At 42.2% G+C, this 12171-nt stretch overlaps 2 protein-coding genes across 3 annotated transcripts; both read right to left on the bottom strand.

The window, feature by feature from the left end:
• Nucleotides 1-917: 917 nt before the first annotated feature.
• LOC125559895 lies at nt 918-2120 on the bottom strand. The gene has a single exon (XM_048722082.1). The coding sequence runs from the start codon at nt 2118-2120 to the stop codon at nt 918-920; it is 1203 nt and encodes a 400-aa protein (XP_048578039.1).
• Nucleotides 2121-3350: 1230 nt separating this feature from the next.
• Nucleotides 3351-11944, bottom strand: LOC5513911 (polyamine oxidase 7). 2 transcript variants are annotated; one of them, XM_001634081.3, is made up of 9 exons: nt 11808-11944; nt 10952-11150; nt 10174-10316; nt 7879-7997; nt 6426-6691; nt 5549-5794; nt 4546-4711; nt 4137-4300; nt 3351-3869 (listed from the first exon to the last, which is right to left on the bottom strand). In XM_001634081.3, exons 2-9 carry the CDS (start codon nt 11147-11149, stop codon nt 3696-3698), a joined length of 1476 nt encoding a protein of 491 aa, XP_001634131.3. In that variant the 5' UTR covers nt 11150; nt 11808-11944; the 3' UTR covers nt 3351-3695. The 2 variants fall into 2 exon arrangements, with proteins under 2 accessions (XP_001634131.3, XP_032239381.2); XM_032383490.2 differs by having other exon boundaries at nt 10952-11162; nt 11808-11938.
• Nucleotides 11945-12171: the final 227 nt, after the last annotated feature.

The following is a 12171-nucleotide window of genomic DNA, read 5'->3' as shown; positions in this document are numbered from 1 at the left end:
GGAGAGGAGTGTTGACTGGCCCTTCCCTCGTGAATTTTTCCCTGGATCTCCCTTAGACTGATGCCTGTGTATCTTCATCTTGTTGTGTTTAGTTTGCATTTATGAGTTTTTTGGGTTGTGGGTACTTCCCAAAGCCGGTACAGGCCTGTTTAGGGGTCAATGTGTTAAACCTGTCTGTATTTCCTTGAAAACTATCGGTACGCATGTAGCGGAGTGAGTAGCTATGGTTGACTTCTGTAGCTTTAGGAATGATATAGTTTAGAGGAGGCGATATCTTCGCTTTGGTGACAAAACTCTCACAGAGACTTCACGGCGAGCAGATAAGGACATGAGTCCTGCATTGGTAAGCGCCGTGCAATAGTCAGTCTGAGAGAAAATAACGCGCATCGCTCTCCTTTGCACCGCTTCCAGCAAATCTGATAGGAAAACTGGTAGACCTGCCCACACTGGTGCTGCATATTCTAGTACCGATCTTATCAACGCACAGTATATGCGGACTAAGTCATTAGACTGAACACCGGATTTTTTTAGTGATCTCAAGGCATATAACCGTTTGCTGGCCTTCTTAATAAACGTACTCTACATGCACGTTCCACGTGAGGTCACTACTCAAGTGGACTCCAAGGATCTTGTAACTATCCACTCTCTTAATAGGTAAACCAGAAATATACAACTCCCCAGGGAGGAATGGTTGGTATTGAAGGAAGCTAACACTCAGTTCTCTGCATTTCTTCGGGTTAAGTCGCATGCCACGACTGGACGCAAAGTTACTAATGTCGTTTACGACTACTTGTAGGTAGCTAGGACTACAACGCGGGATTACCTCAAATACGGTTGTGTCATCTACATATTTTATACGTGCTGGCCATTGTGCCACTAGCTTGTTTACTAATATCGCGAACAACAGAGGTGCTAGCTTAGTTCCTTGAAGGAATTCCCCCATTAGGGGACACAGGCAAAGACAATGAGCTACCTATTCTTACGCGCTGTGACCTATCCGTTAAGAAAGAAAAAACCCATCTTGTTATAACAGGATGGACATCTAGTGAACGCATTTCGTTCAGCAAGGAGTGGTGGTCTACTAAGTCGAACCCCTTGCTGAAGTCAGCGAAGAAAATTCTAACATAATTGTTGCCTCTGTAAAGTGCCTCTAGAATAACATGGAGCATATACACTAACGCATGGGTCGTGCTCTTCCCACTCACGGAAAACTGCTTAATGTCAAGTTTTTTAATTACTTGTGATGTAAGCAGATCCAGGGTGAACCCTTCTAAGATCTTCGCTAGGGGGGATGTCAACGTGATCGGCCTCAGGTCTTCCTCGATCACCTTTGGGGGCGAGACCTTGGGTGTGGGGGTGATATACGAGGACTTCAGGCGCTTGGGCACATGTCCCTCCTTCAGAGAGCTGTTGTTTATGTTGGCCACGACGGGGGCAAGTTCGTAAGCAAACTCCTTCCATAGGCGGGATGGTAAAGGGTCAGGAGCCGACGACTTCTTTGCTTTCATTGAGCAAAGTGCCTTGTAAGCCTGGTGATCGGACACAAGGAAATCCGGTGGAACAGGGAGGGTAGTCGCACAGGAGGCGAAGTGAGAGGTAACATTTTCTAGGAATGTGTTAAATTTCTTACAAAATGCATCTGTAGTGGGAGTGTCGATAAGCTGGTGCCACCATTCGGATCTAGCAGTGAGGCCACTAAGGGCTTTAGCCTCAGCCCACCACTTTGATACATTTGTGTCCTTGAGTGAAGAGACCTTCGAGTTGAAGTAGGACCTTTTACAGTTCCTGGCTTCTTTTTGCACTTTGTTACGAAACATTTTAAATATGGCTGAGTCTTTGCCAAGAGCCTTGAACGCCGATTGTCTCCTGGACACCAGCGACTTCAATCTACTCGACACCCAAGGCTTATCCGATGAGCATACTCTCACCCTCCTCGCAAGAAGAAATATTTCAATCGCTTTGCAGAAGATCTCATAAAACGAATGAACCTTTTCATTGACAGACGACAGATTCAATACACAGTCCCAGTTAAAGGTCGTTAGCCAACTCCCCAGGGAGCACATACTGCTCTCACGAAGGTCGCGTCTCGGAGTATATTTCTTCTCAGTTTTTTGTGCCATGAGTGAGGTATTGGGCTTTACTAGAACACACCTGAGTCAAGGGTGTATACCCAGAGTTTGGGGATGGGGAGTGCACTTATAGAATATAGTATGCAATAAAGTCTACGAGTTTATAATAACCCTTCTTAGTGTATAACCAAGATTTAGAGAGCGACGCTGCTACCACTCTTTCCGTCTTTCTTTTGAAATCACTGCTCTGTTAAGGATTCTTGAGGAATGTTAAAAAAAGAGAAAAGGGGAAGGCGTGGGGTGAAGGGAGCCCCCCCACCCCCCCCCCCCCCCCACCCCAAATCAACCCACTAAGGTGCCGGCCAGCAGGTTAGGGGGTGCAGTCATAGATAGTCATAGATAATCAAGCCTAAGATTTGATTATTCTCTTACGGCCCAGTTAGGCAGGGCGAGGACACGTCAATCCCGAGCTATGTCGGGTATCTTTGTAACACACATTAAGTGTGTTACAAAAATAGACTGGTTATGCGGTTACTTTGGAGACCTTTGGTTTTACACCATAGAGAGGCTCAAACGGCTTTGTTTTGGCAGGAATACAGCGAAATATCAAAGAAATTCCGTGAATTAGGTAAATATTACGAAATGTTGCCTGCTTGTGTGTTCTGTTTTTATTGCTTTTGGCGGGAATCAGAGCGCACGTTCGATCCTTTCTTTTGTGTGAAACCACAGGCCTCCCAAGTATCACACTGTTTTCTTTGCCCTTGTGGCTCCCCTATTCATAAACACCCGAAGTCGTGATGTTAACTAACGTAATTGCTCAAATAAGCGGCGGGATGTTAAGGGTACATAAAGTAAGTAAATTTATTTTGCCATACGACCTGTATAGCTTAATGACGTCACTGTTGTATGATATGAAATTATTTAATTTTTTTTAATTCGTTATTTATATTGAAAATCTAGGATGATTGCAACATTGTAATTTGTAAATAAACTTAATAGCTTTGCTGCTGTCGATGTGTTTTAAATGTAACGTTTGATGTAGTAATTGCAAATAAATTATCGCAAAAGCAAGCTAGTTATGATAAACTATCCTCCTGCTCATAGCTTGCTGTGTCACTTGTTACATGGTAGAGGTATCTGTTTTTGCTAATTTTCCGCTAGAGTTCGTTAAAAATGCCATAACGAATCATAAAAATAGACAAACCTTCTACGCAACGGCCTTATCCCTCCCCTTTTTACGAGCAGATCTCACAGTGCTAAGTAGGTAAAGTTTCGATAGAATAAGTATGAATATTTTATTGATTATAAAAACATAATAAAACGTAATAATAACAATGAAAAAATGCAAATAAAAAACTTAGATATATGTATTAAAAGCCGTACAAACTCTGTAGGGAAAAATATCTAAAGAATGTTAGTTTTTAGAACCAATTCATTATATTCTAAAAAAATACTGATATATATCCACGTTAATGAAACCGTTTACAACAATTCAAAGCGGGATTGGAAAAGAAAACCTTCTACCCGCACCTCGACCGAGTTTACCGGCCGCCGTTCGGCATTTGTTCGTCGGGTATTCGGCAGTGCGAGAGCATCTGTCGTCCAGCGTACAGAGAACCGACACAATTAGAAATTTGATGATATTACAAAGCTGAGGATGACAGCGATAAAAAAGTGCGCTCCAGTGGACCGAGTGCCATGTGATCCTGCTGTAGGAATGCAGTCGCCACGTCCTGCCTCGAGACATTTGATGAGACTGGAGAGCTTTTTTCCCTTTTGTTGGCCGGTCAGCCATGCTCCCTGGTGAGCACAAAAAAACAATAGTGACTTCGAGGGTGGAGAGACAAGATCAGAGCCGTCACCACCTTTTTACAGTGCGGAGAAATCTAGCGAGTTGCGCCGTCGTTATCAGAACAACGCTGAACTCACAACAACACAGAACGCACAACAACACAGAACGACACACAACAATGACAAAACTGGCATTAGGATCAAACAACTTGTCCGTGGCTGCGATGTTAGTGGGAATAAGTTTGATGTGTGATAAGAGAGGTCACTTTCAAATACCTGCAAATAGTTGTACCATTCCTCGTCATAGGCCTCCCCTGCAAAGTGGAGGTTCCCGAGATTCTTTGCGAGCTCCTCAAAGCTCTTTGACCCAGTGCCGACGACGACCTCACTGTATGCGCCCCTGATATATGGATTCTGCGACCAGCGGTCGTAGAAGATATCTAAAATGGAAATATGGCGCGAAAGCTTGGAATACGGAGTCTTTCAAGCAAAAACAAAAGTGCTCAATTCCATGTGATGTTATAAAAGGCGAAGTCCATTTTCTGGACTTTAATGCAGGGGAGGAACTAGCTTATATTGAAAGTGAGGGGGAGATAGATTCAATGACAATGAAGCTCTCTCTGCGTAGGCCCTGTATCACACGATGCACAAAGCAAAAGTTAACCCGTGAAGATTCTATTTTTACCTGTTGGTTCGGTGACATTGTTGCCGTAAATCTTTTTTAGCATCTCAACTATTTCCCTTTTCGTTTCGGCGAAAGGTTGCCGCTCAATGCGACGTGACTCGGTATCGGTGACCGTGACGAGAAGGATGGAACTGTTCACGGGAAATATACCCGGACGTGCAAGGTCCTATAACAAGAAACACGAATGTCACAAACATTTCTGTACCATCATCATCACGAACACCGCAATCATCATAACCACCATCACAATCAAAATCATCGTCATCACCACCACCACTATAACTTATTTAAACATCGGCATCACCACCACCACAATCATCAACATCATCATTATCATCATCATTATCACCACCATCACCATAATCAACGCCAATATTATCATCATCATCATCATCATCATCACCAACATTATCATCATCATCACGAACACAACAATTATCATCAACACAATCATTATAACCATTATTATAACCACCATCTACCATCACCATCAGCACCATTACCAACACAAAAATAACAGCAAAAAAACCCTCCACCTTTTCATGTCCAATCCTGAAAGATCGGGTAATATCCCCGTTTTGCAAACCTGAAAGAAGGGCCAATATCCCTGTTTTACCAAAAAACTTGAAAGATGGGGTAATATCCCCGTTTTGCAAACCTGAAAGATGGGGTAATATCCCCGTTTTACCAAAAAAACTGATAAAACGGGCCAATATCCCCGTTTTGCAAAGCTGAAAGATGGGGTAATATCCCCGTTTTGCATACCTGAAAGATGTGGTAATATCCCCGCTTTGCAAACCTGAAAGATGGGGTAATATACCCGTTTTGCAAACCTAAAAGATAGGGTAATATTCCTGTTTTGCAAACCTAAAACACGGGGTAATATCCCCGTAATGCATACCTGAAAGATGGGGTAATATCCCCGTTTTGCAAACCTGAAAGATGGGCTAATATCCCCGTTTTGCAAACCTAAAACACGGGGTAATATCCCCGTTATGCAAACCTGAAACACGGGGTAATATCCCCGTTTCATCGACGCATGAAGAATGTACTCGTTGTCGTCCCAGAACTTGTGATCGAATTTCAGGAAGATCTTGGTGTAGATGGACATCGGATGACTCAAGTAGGCTTCTTGCTTCCATTTGGGTAACGGTGGGACGAACTCGACCATGTCACTCGCGAGGACACCGGTACTGAATGTACATACCACGTAGTCAGCAGAGTACACGTCACCAGAAGATGTGGTCACCTAGGTAACGAGGTAACACATCAATCAGTGTTTTCTAAACTTGTAAGAAAGTTTGGGGCGAGCGCGCAGAAACCCTTTGGTTCTTTTACATCCAGGTAAGATAAGTGCAGTGAGAGATGGGATCTCCGACTTAACGTATTTATCTAAAATTTTGAAGGAATCACAGACTCAAGTGCAGAGAGCCAGGTTTTTACTGTCCTTCTGTCCTTCTGTTTGGGGCGAGCGCGCAGAAACCCTTTGGTTCTTTTACATCCAGGTAAGATAAGTGCAGTGAGAGATGGGATCTCCGACTTAACGTATTTATCTAAAAATACGAGGGAATCACAGACTCAAATGCAAAGAGCCAGGTTTTTACTGTCCTTCTGTCATCCTATGTGACCCCCACCCCAGAGTGTAAGTCCCTTTTATCGTCCCCCAGTGCTCTTTCTTTCTCGCGCGCTCCCTGTGTGCTCGATCTCCGCGACGCCCTGGGTCCCCGAGGATGTCCTTCTGTGCAAAGGCTTCTGTGTCTGCTAATTTCCTTGTTTATGTGGAGCAAAAGAAATAAGCACCCCCCCCCCCCTCCCTCTTCAAGAAATCCTATACCTGCCCCTCTAATACGATTTTTCACATTTTTCATATTTTCAATTACCTCAACTCCAGTGTTGTTGTATTTAACTCTAGCCACTCTTTCATTAAGCTTGATTTTGTCCTTGAACGTTTCCACAGTCTCGTTAAATATATTATAAAACCCTCGCTGATCTGTAGAATAGAAATCCGTTTCTCTGGCGTCCATGTTGTTGAAAGAGACCTGTTCTAGCCTGACCGAGTACTCAAAGTCTATGGAAAAATACTCCAGAACTTGTCCCACGGGCGTGCGAGGGCGTTTCCAGCCGAGAAGAGAAAGACCAACGCTACCTAAAATAAAATGCGAAATAAATCCAAGGGCACAAAACGGATCTGCTCCGCAAAATATCTGTCACGCAGCCCGTTTTTTTGCTGGCTGGGAAGATGTTAGACCCTTCGGCTGATGGAAAAAAAATTGTCCTGAATGGTTTTGCTGGCAAATTTGTGGAGTCACACTAGTTGTGTTGGGAATATTTTTGGGGGCGCTGGAGCGGTGGGAAAAAATCTTCCCGATCGGTTATACGGGCAATAATTCATGTGCTAAAATGCCTAACCAATGCTGGCTGGGAAAAAGGAACATATATTTTTCCCCAGCAACTTTAAAAGTGTATATTTTCGGCATCGAACATCAAACATATTCAAACGACAAAATATGACATTTTAACTTCTTTCGGGAAGGGGGCTCGTTGTAAATCAACAAAAGCGAAAAATAAAATGCTTTACGCCAGTTTCGCTGACGTTTTGAGCGGTTTAATTACCACCCAGCAAAGACCGGCGGCGGGTGGGGGTTGGGGAGGGGGTGAAGGCAGATGCTGCGCGCGCAACACTACATGTTATGCTACCTGTGTGTAGCAAGCAGTACGTAAGGTTCTACTAGCAATAGTTTTAGGAAGCGTTTTAAAAATCACAAAAGAAGGTTAAGAAGTAGAGGAACCCACGTAGAGATGTGTAGGTTATTTTTATTTATAGCGTGCGCTATTCGAGAACATGCGCGTTTTGTCAGATAGTTGGTGTTTTGCGTCTCGCGCCACCATACTGGTGTCGGTAAGCTGGTATAATTCACCTTCTTCAGTCTGCCTAGCCCGAGTGTCAGGCCCATAATAGGCTAAATAATAATAATAATAATAACAACAACAACAACAACAACAACAACAACAACAACAACAACAACAACAACAACAACAACAACAACAACAACAACAACAACAACAACAACAACAACAACAACAACAACAACAACAACAACAACAACAACAACAACAACAACAACAACAACAACAACAACAACAACAACAACAACAACAACAACAACAACAACAACAACAACAACAACAACAACAACAACAATAATAATAATAATAATAATAATACAGCTCATAATAAAATCGCATGGAACTCGGGCTACAGTCTGCCCTGAAGAAGTCTTATTAAAGACGAAAATTTGGCATAGTCGAATAGCAGTTGGTGCGATATGCTACCTGGAATATCTTTAAGCTTCTTTGACTTTCTTGCTTCCTGTTCGTCTTCTAGGAGACTTTCGGCTTTCTCGAGCTGATGGACAAGCTTAAGATCTGTCACATCTGCTCCACTCTCATTCCTGGTGGAGAATATTAACCGCAGCTTAGTTAGAGCAAGTCAATAAGACAGTCTTATAGAATTCTCTGCTCACTCGCGAGCAGAAGAGAATGGTAGTGGTTGATTGGGGGGGAGGGGGGGCATTTTCCCTTTTCGAGACAGCTTGCAGCCCCCTCCCCCTGCGCATAGCATTATCCAAGATGGCGGCCGTGATATGCGAACTCTGTTTTCGGGGTTTTCGTGCATGAAAAACTATCAAAGCCTACAGATAGGCTACAAGACAGCTAGAATTCTCAACGTTAACCGGTGTTTTTTGGTATGTTTACCCGGTGGTTTTCGTCATACGCTTTCGCTATGCATTTTGTTGTTTTCTGCTCATGCGCGAGCAAGAGAGTGAATAGTCACCGGTTAAACGCCTGCATACCTGGTAATGGTATCTGAGTATCTTTACCTGGTAATGGTATCTGAGTATCTTTACCTAATAATGATATCTGAGTATTTTTACCTGATAATGATATCTGAGTATCTTAACCTAATAATGGTATCTGAGTATCTTAACCTGGAAATGGTATCTGAGTATCTTAACCTGGTAATGGTATCTTTACCTGGTAATGGTATCTGAGTATCTTTACCTGGTAATGGTATCTGAGTATCTTTACCTGATAATGGTATCTGAGTATCTTTACCTGGTAATGGTATCTGAGTATCTTTACCTGGTAATGGTATCTGAGTATCTTTACCTGGTAATGGTATCTGAGTATCTTTACCTGGTAATGGTATCTGAGTATCTTCACCTGGTAATGGTATCTGAGTATCTTTACCTAATAATGATATATAAGTATCTTAACCTGATAATGATATGTGAGTATCTTAACCTGATAATGATGTCTGAGTATCTTAACCTGATAATGATATGTGAGTATCTTAACCTGATAATGGTATCTGAGTATCTTAACCTGATAATGATATGTGAGTATCTTAACCTGATAATGGTATCTGAGTATCTTTACCTAATAATGATATGTGAGTATCTTAACCTGATAATGGTATGAGTATCTTTACCTTATAATGATATATGAGTATCTTTACCTGATAATGATATCTGAGTATCTTTACCTGATAATGATATCTGAGTATCTTTACCTGATAATGGTATCTGAGTATCTTTACCTGATAATGGTGTCTGAGTATCTTTACCCGATAATGGTATCTGAGTATCTTTACCTAATAATGATGTCTGAGTATCTTTACCTGATAATGGTATCTGAGTATCTTTACCTGATAATGGTATCTGAGTATCTTTACCTGATAATGGTATCTGAGTATCTTTACCTAATAATGGTATCTGAGTATCTTTACCTGATAATGGTATCTGAGTATCTTTACCTAATAATGATATCTGGGTATCTTCACCTGATAATGGTATCTGAGTATCTTTACCTGATAATGGTATCTGAGTATCTTTACCTGATAATGGTATCTGCGTATCTTTACCTGATAATGGTACCTGAGTATCTTTACCTGATAATGGTATCTGAGTATCTTTACCTGATAATGGTATCTGAGTATCTTAACTTGATAATGGTATCTGAGTATCTTTACCTAATAATGATATGTGAGTATCTTAACCTGATAATGATATCTGAGTATCTTTACCTGATAATGGTATTTGAGTATCTTTACCTGATAATGGTATCTGAGTATCTTTACCTGATAATGGTATCTGAGTATCTTTACCTAATAATGGTATCTGAGTATCTTTACCTGATAATGGTATCTGAGTATCTTTACCTAATAATGATATCTGGGTATCTTCACCTGATAATGGTATCTGAGTATCTTTACCTGATAATGGTATCTGAGTATCTTTACCTGATAATGGTATCTGCGTATCTTTACCTGATAATGGTATCTGAGTATCTTTACCTGATAATGGTATCTGAGTATCTTTACCTGATAATGGTATCTGAGTATCTTAACTTGATAATGGTATCTGAGTATCTTTACCTAATAATGATATGTGAGTATCTTAACCTGATAATGATATCTGAGTATCTTTACCTGATAATGGTATTTGAGTATCTTTACCTGATAATGGTATCTGAGTATCTTTACCTGATAATGATATCTGAGTATCTTAACTTGATAATGATATATAAGTATCTTTACCTGATAATGATATCTGAGTATCTTTATACCTAATAATGATATCTGAGTAGTTGCTCCAGATTCCCCTCAGGTTCACCTTAGCCTTCAGGTCCCACAAGGCCTTAGACCCCTCATCAGTCGCAAAGTGGATCCAGTTAGCGCCAGCTTCGACTTTATACCCGGCAAACGGGACCTACGACATCAAATTAAGATTTACATATTTCATTGTCTGGAACGCGTAATCTGTTACGCGTTAGAGACAATGATATTCTTGTGCGTGTCACAAGGGTCCACGTGGGGGTCACGAGTGTATCACGTGGTGGTCACAAGGGAATCACGTGGTGGCAAAAGGGTATCATGTGGGGTTCACAAGGGTTTCACGTGGGGGTCACAAGAGAATCACGTGGTGGCAAAAGGGTATCATGTGGAGGTCACAAGGGTACCACGTGGGGGTCACAACGGTATCACGTGGTGGTCACAAGGGAATTACGTGGTGGAAAAAGGGTATCATGTGGGGGTCACAAGGGTATCACCTGGGGGTCACAAGGGTATCACGTGGTGGTCACAAGCGAATCACGTGGTGGCAAAAGGGAATCACGTGGGGGTCACAAGGGTATCACATGGGGACACAAGGGTATCACGTTGGTGTACAAGGGCATCACGTGGTGGCAAAAGGGTATCACATGGTGGCAAAGGGGTATCACGTGGTGGCAAAAGGGTATCACGTGGTGGCAAAAGGGTATCATGTGGGGGTCACAAGGGTATCACGTTAGGGTCACAAGTATGACATTTTAAGATAATTATTTCCAGATTCTTGTATTCACTTACGAGTTTCATGCGGCCGCCAATGTAGTCCTGGCCTTCAAGAACAAGAAAATCCCCCACGCCTCCTTCTTGTAGATACTTCGCGGTAGATATCCCAGAAACCCCCGCGCCGAGTACCAGCACCTTCTTACGCGGGTGAATCAAGGCATGTGCGCCCGCAATCAGCACAACAGCGCTGACAAGTGCAGTGAATGACACCATGCTGAAACAGAAACTGTAAATGCATGCAATGCTACTTACAGCTAAAAGTCAGTCATTCATGGAAGAAAAATCGTCAGTCAACCAAACTTAGATTTTTTTTAGAAGAGGATAGTCAGTCACGTGATGTGTGACGTCATCGGTCACACTGCAAGCAGTCCTTAAACTTTCTATTAAATTATTGAACGAAATTAAGCAAAGTTTTGATTTGGAGCTCCGCTTTTAACTATTGACCGTACAAGGTCAATAAGTATGATGAGAAAACACTTGACTGAACATAGTCTTGCTTTTCGCTCGGGGCATTTTTGGTGGGTTAGTCAGAGTAAATCAGTGCAAAATAGCGACAAAGCAACATACATAAAAGCCTAATACCATCAGTACCTTCAACACTGCTGAAGCTAGTTTTCTCATTGTTTTTTTCGATCGCATCACGACGTGCTTTGAAAACAGCAAACATGGAAGAAGATTTTTTGTTTAACCAACGGCTTTTTTTATCTATGATAATGCGTCCGAGAGTGAGCAACTGGTTGAACTACAAAGAGTAGACCGGGACCGGGCTAAAAATTAATCCTACCTTTGGCCTAACGAGCTTTTAAAACTAAGGTCGTGATGGTTTAGGGAGACTCCAAACTGGAACTGACATGTAACCTTGTCCACATACCTTGTTAGCTTTCTTTCTCGTGCTGACTTTACCTATTCCTTCTTCTTCCTCTGTAGACGAGCAGGAGATTCTGCTGCGCGGCCCAGCCCCGGCGTTAGAACTTGTGAATTGCGTCACGAAGCTTTTTTTGTTTGTGTCAGAGCGCGATTTCCGGTCACTTGTTAAGAAAAGTCCTAGGCGTTCATGTAGCGCGCTCGCGCCGGCCTGGACCGGAGTCAGGCACCTTTGTCAGGACATGTTCAGTTATGTAATGGCGATCGAGCGTGTTGATAATTACACAGCGCAAAATCTCGTCGAAATTGTGTGTTAAAGTAATCTTTCTCCGCTCGGAAATCTTTGGAAATAGTCCCCGATATCCCCTGTT

This window comes from Nematostella vectensis, chromosome 14, assembly GCF_932526225.1.
Source record: "Nematostella vectensis chromosome 14, jaNemVect1.1, whole genome shotgun sequence".
Taxonomy (NCBI): Eukaryota; Metazoa; Cnidaria; class Anthozoa; order Actiniaria; family Edwardsiidae; genus Nematostella; species Nematostella vectensis.
The sequence above is the reverse complement of the archived record's forward strand: the minus strand, read 5'-3'. Positions and strand labels throughout refer to the sequence as shown.

Coding starts and splice junctions, on each gene's coding strand:
- LOC5513911 (XM_001634081.3), bottom strand. CDS start 11,149: ATGGTGTCATTCACTGCACTTGTCAGCGCTGTTGTGCTGATTGCGGGC. Junction 4,712..5,548: donor GATATTACCCCGTGTTTCAG/GTTTGCATAACG, acceptor TTCTTGTTATAG/GACCTTGCACGTCCGGGTAT. Junction 3,870..4,136: donor AATGGTACAACTATTTGCAG/GTATTTGAAAGT, acceptor TGTGCTCACCAG/GGAGCATGGCTGACCGGCCA.
- LOC125559895 (XM_048722082.1), bottom strand. CDS start 2,120: ATGGCACAAAAAACTGAGAAGAAATATACTCCGAGACGCGACCTTCGT.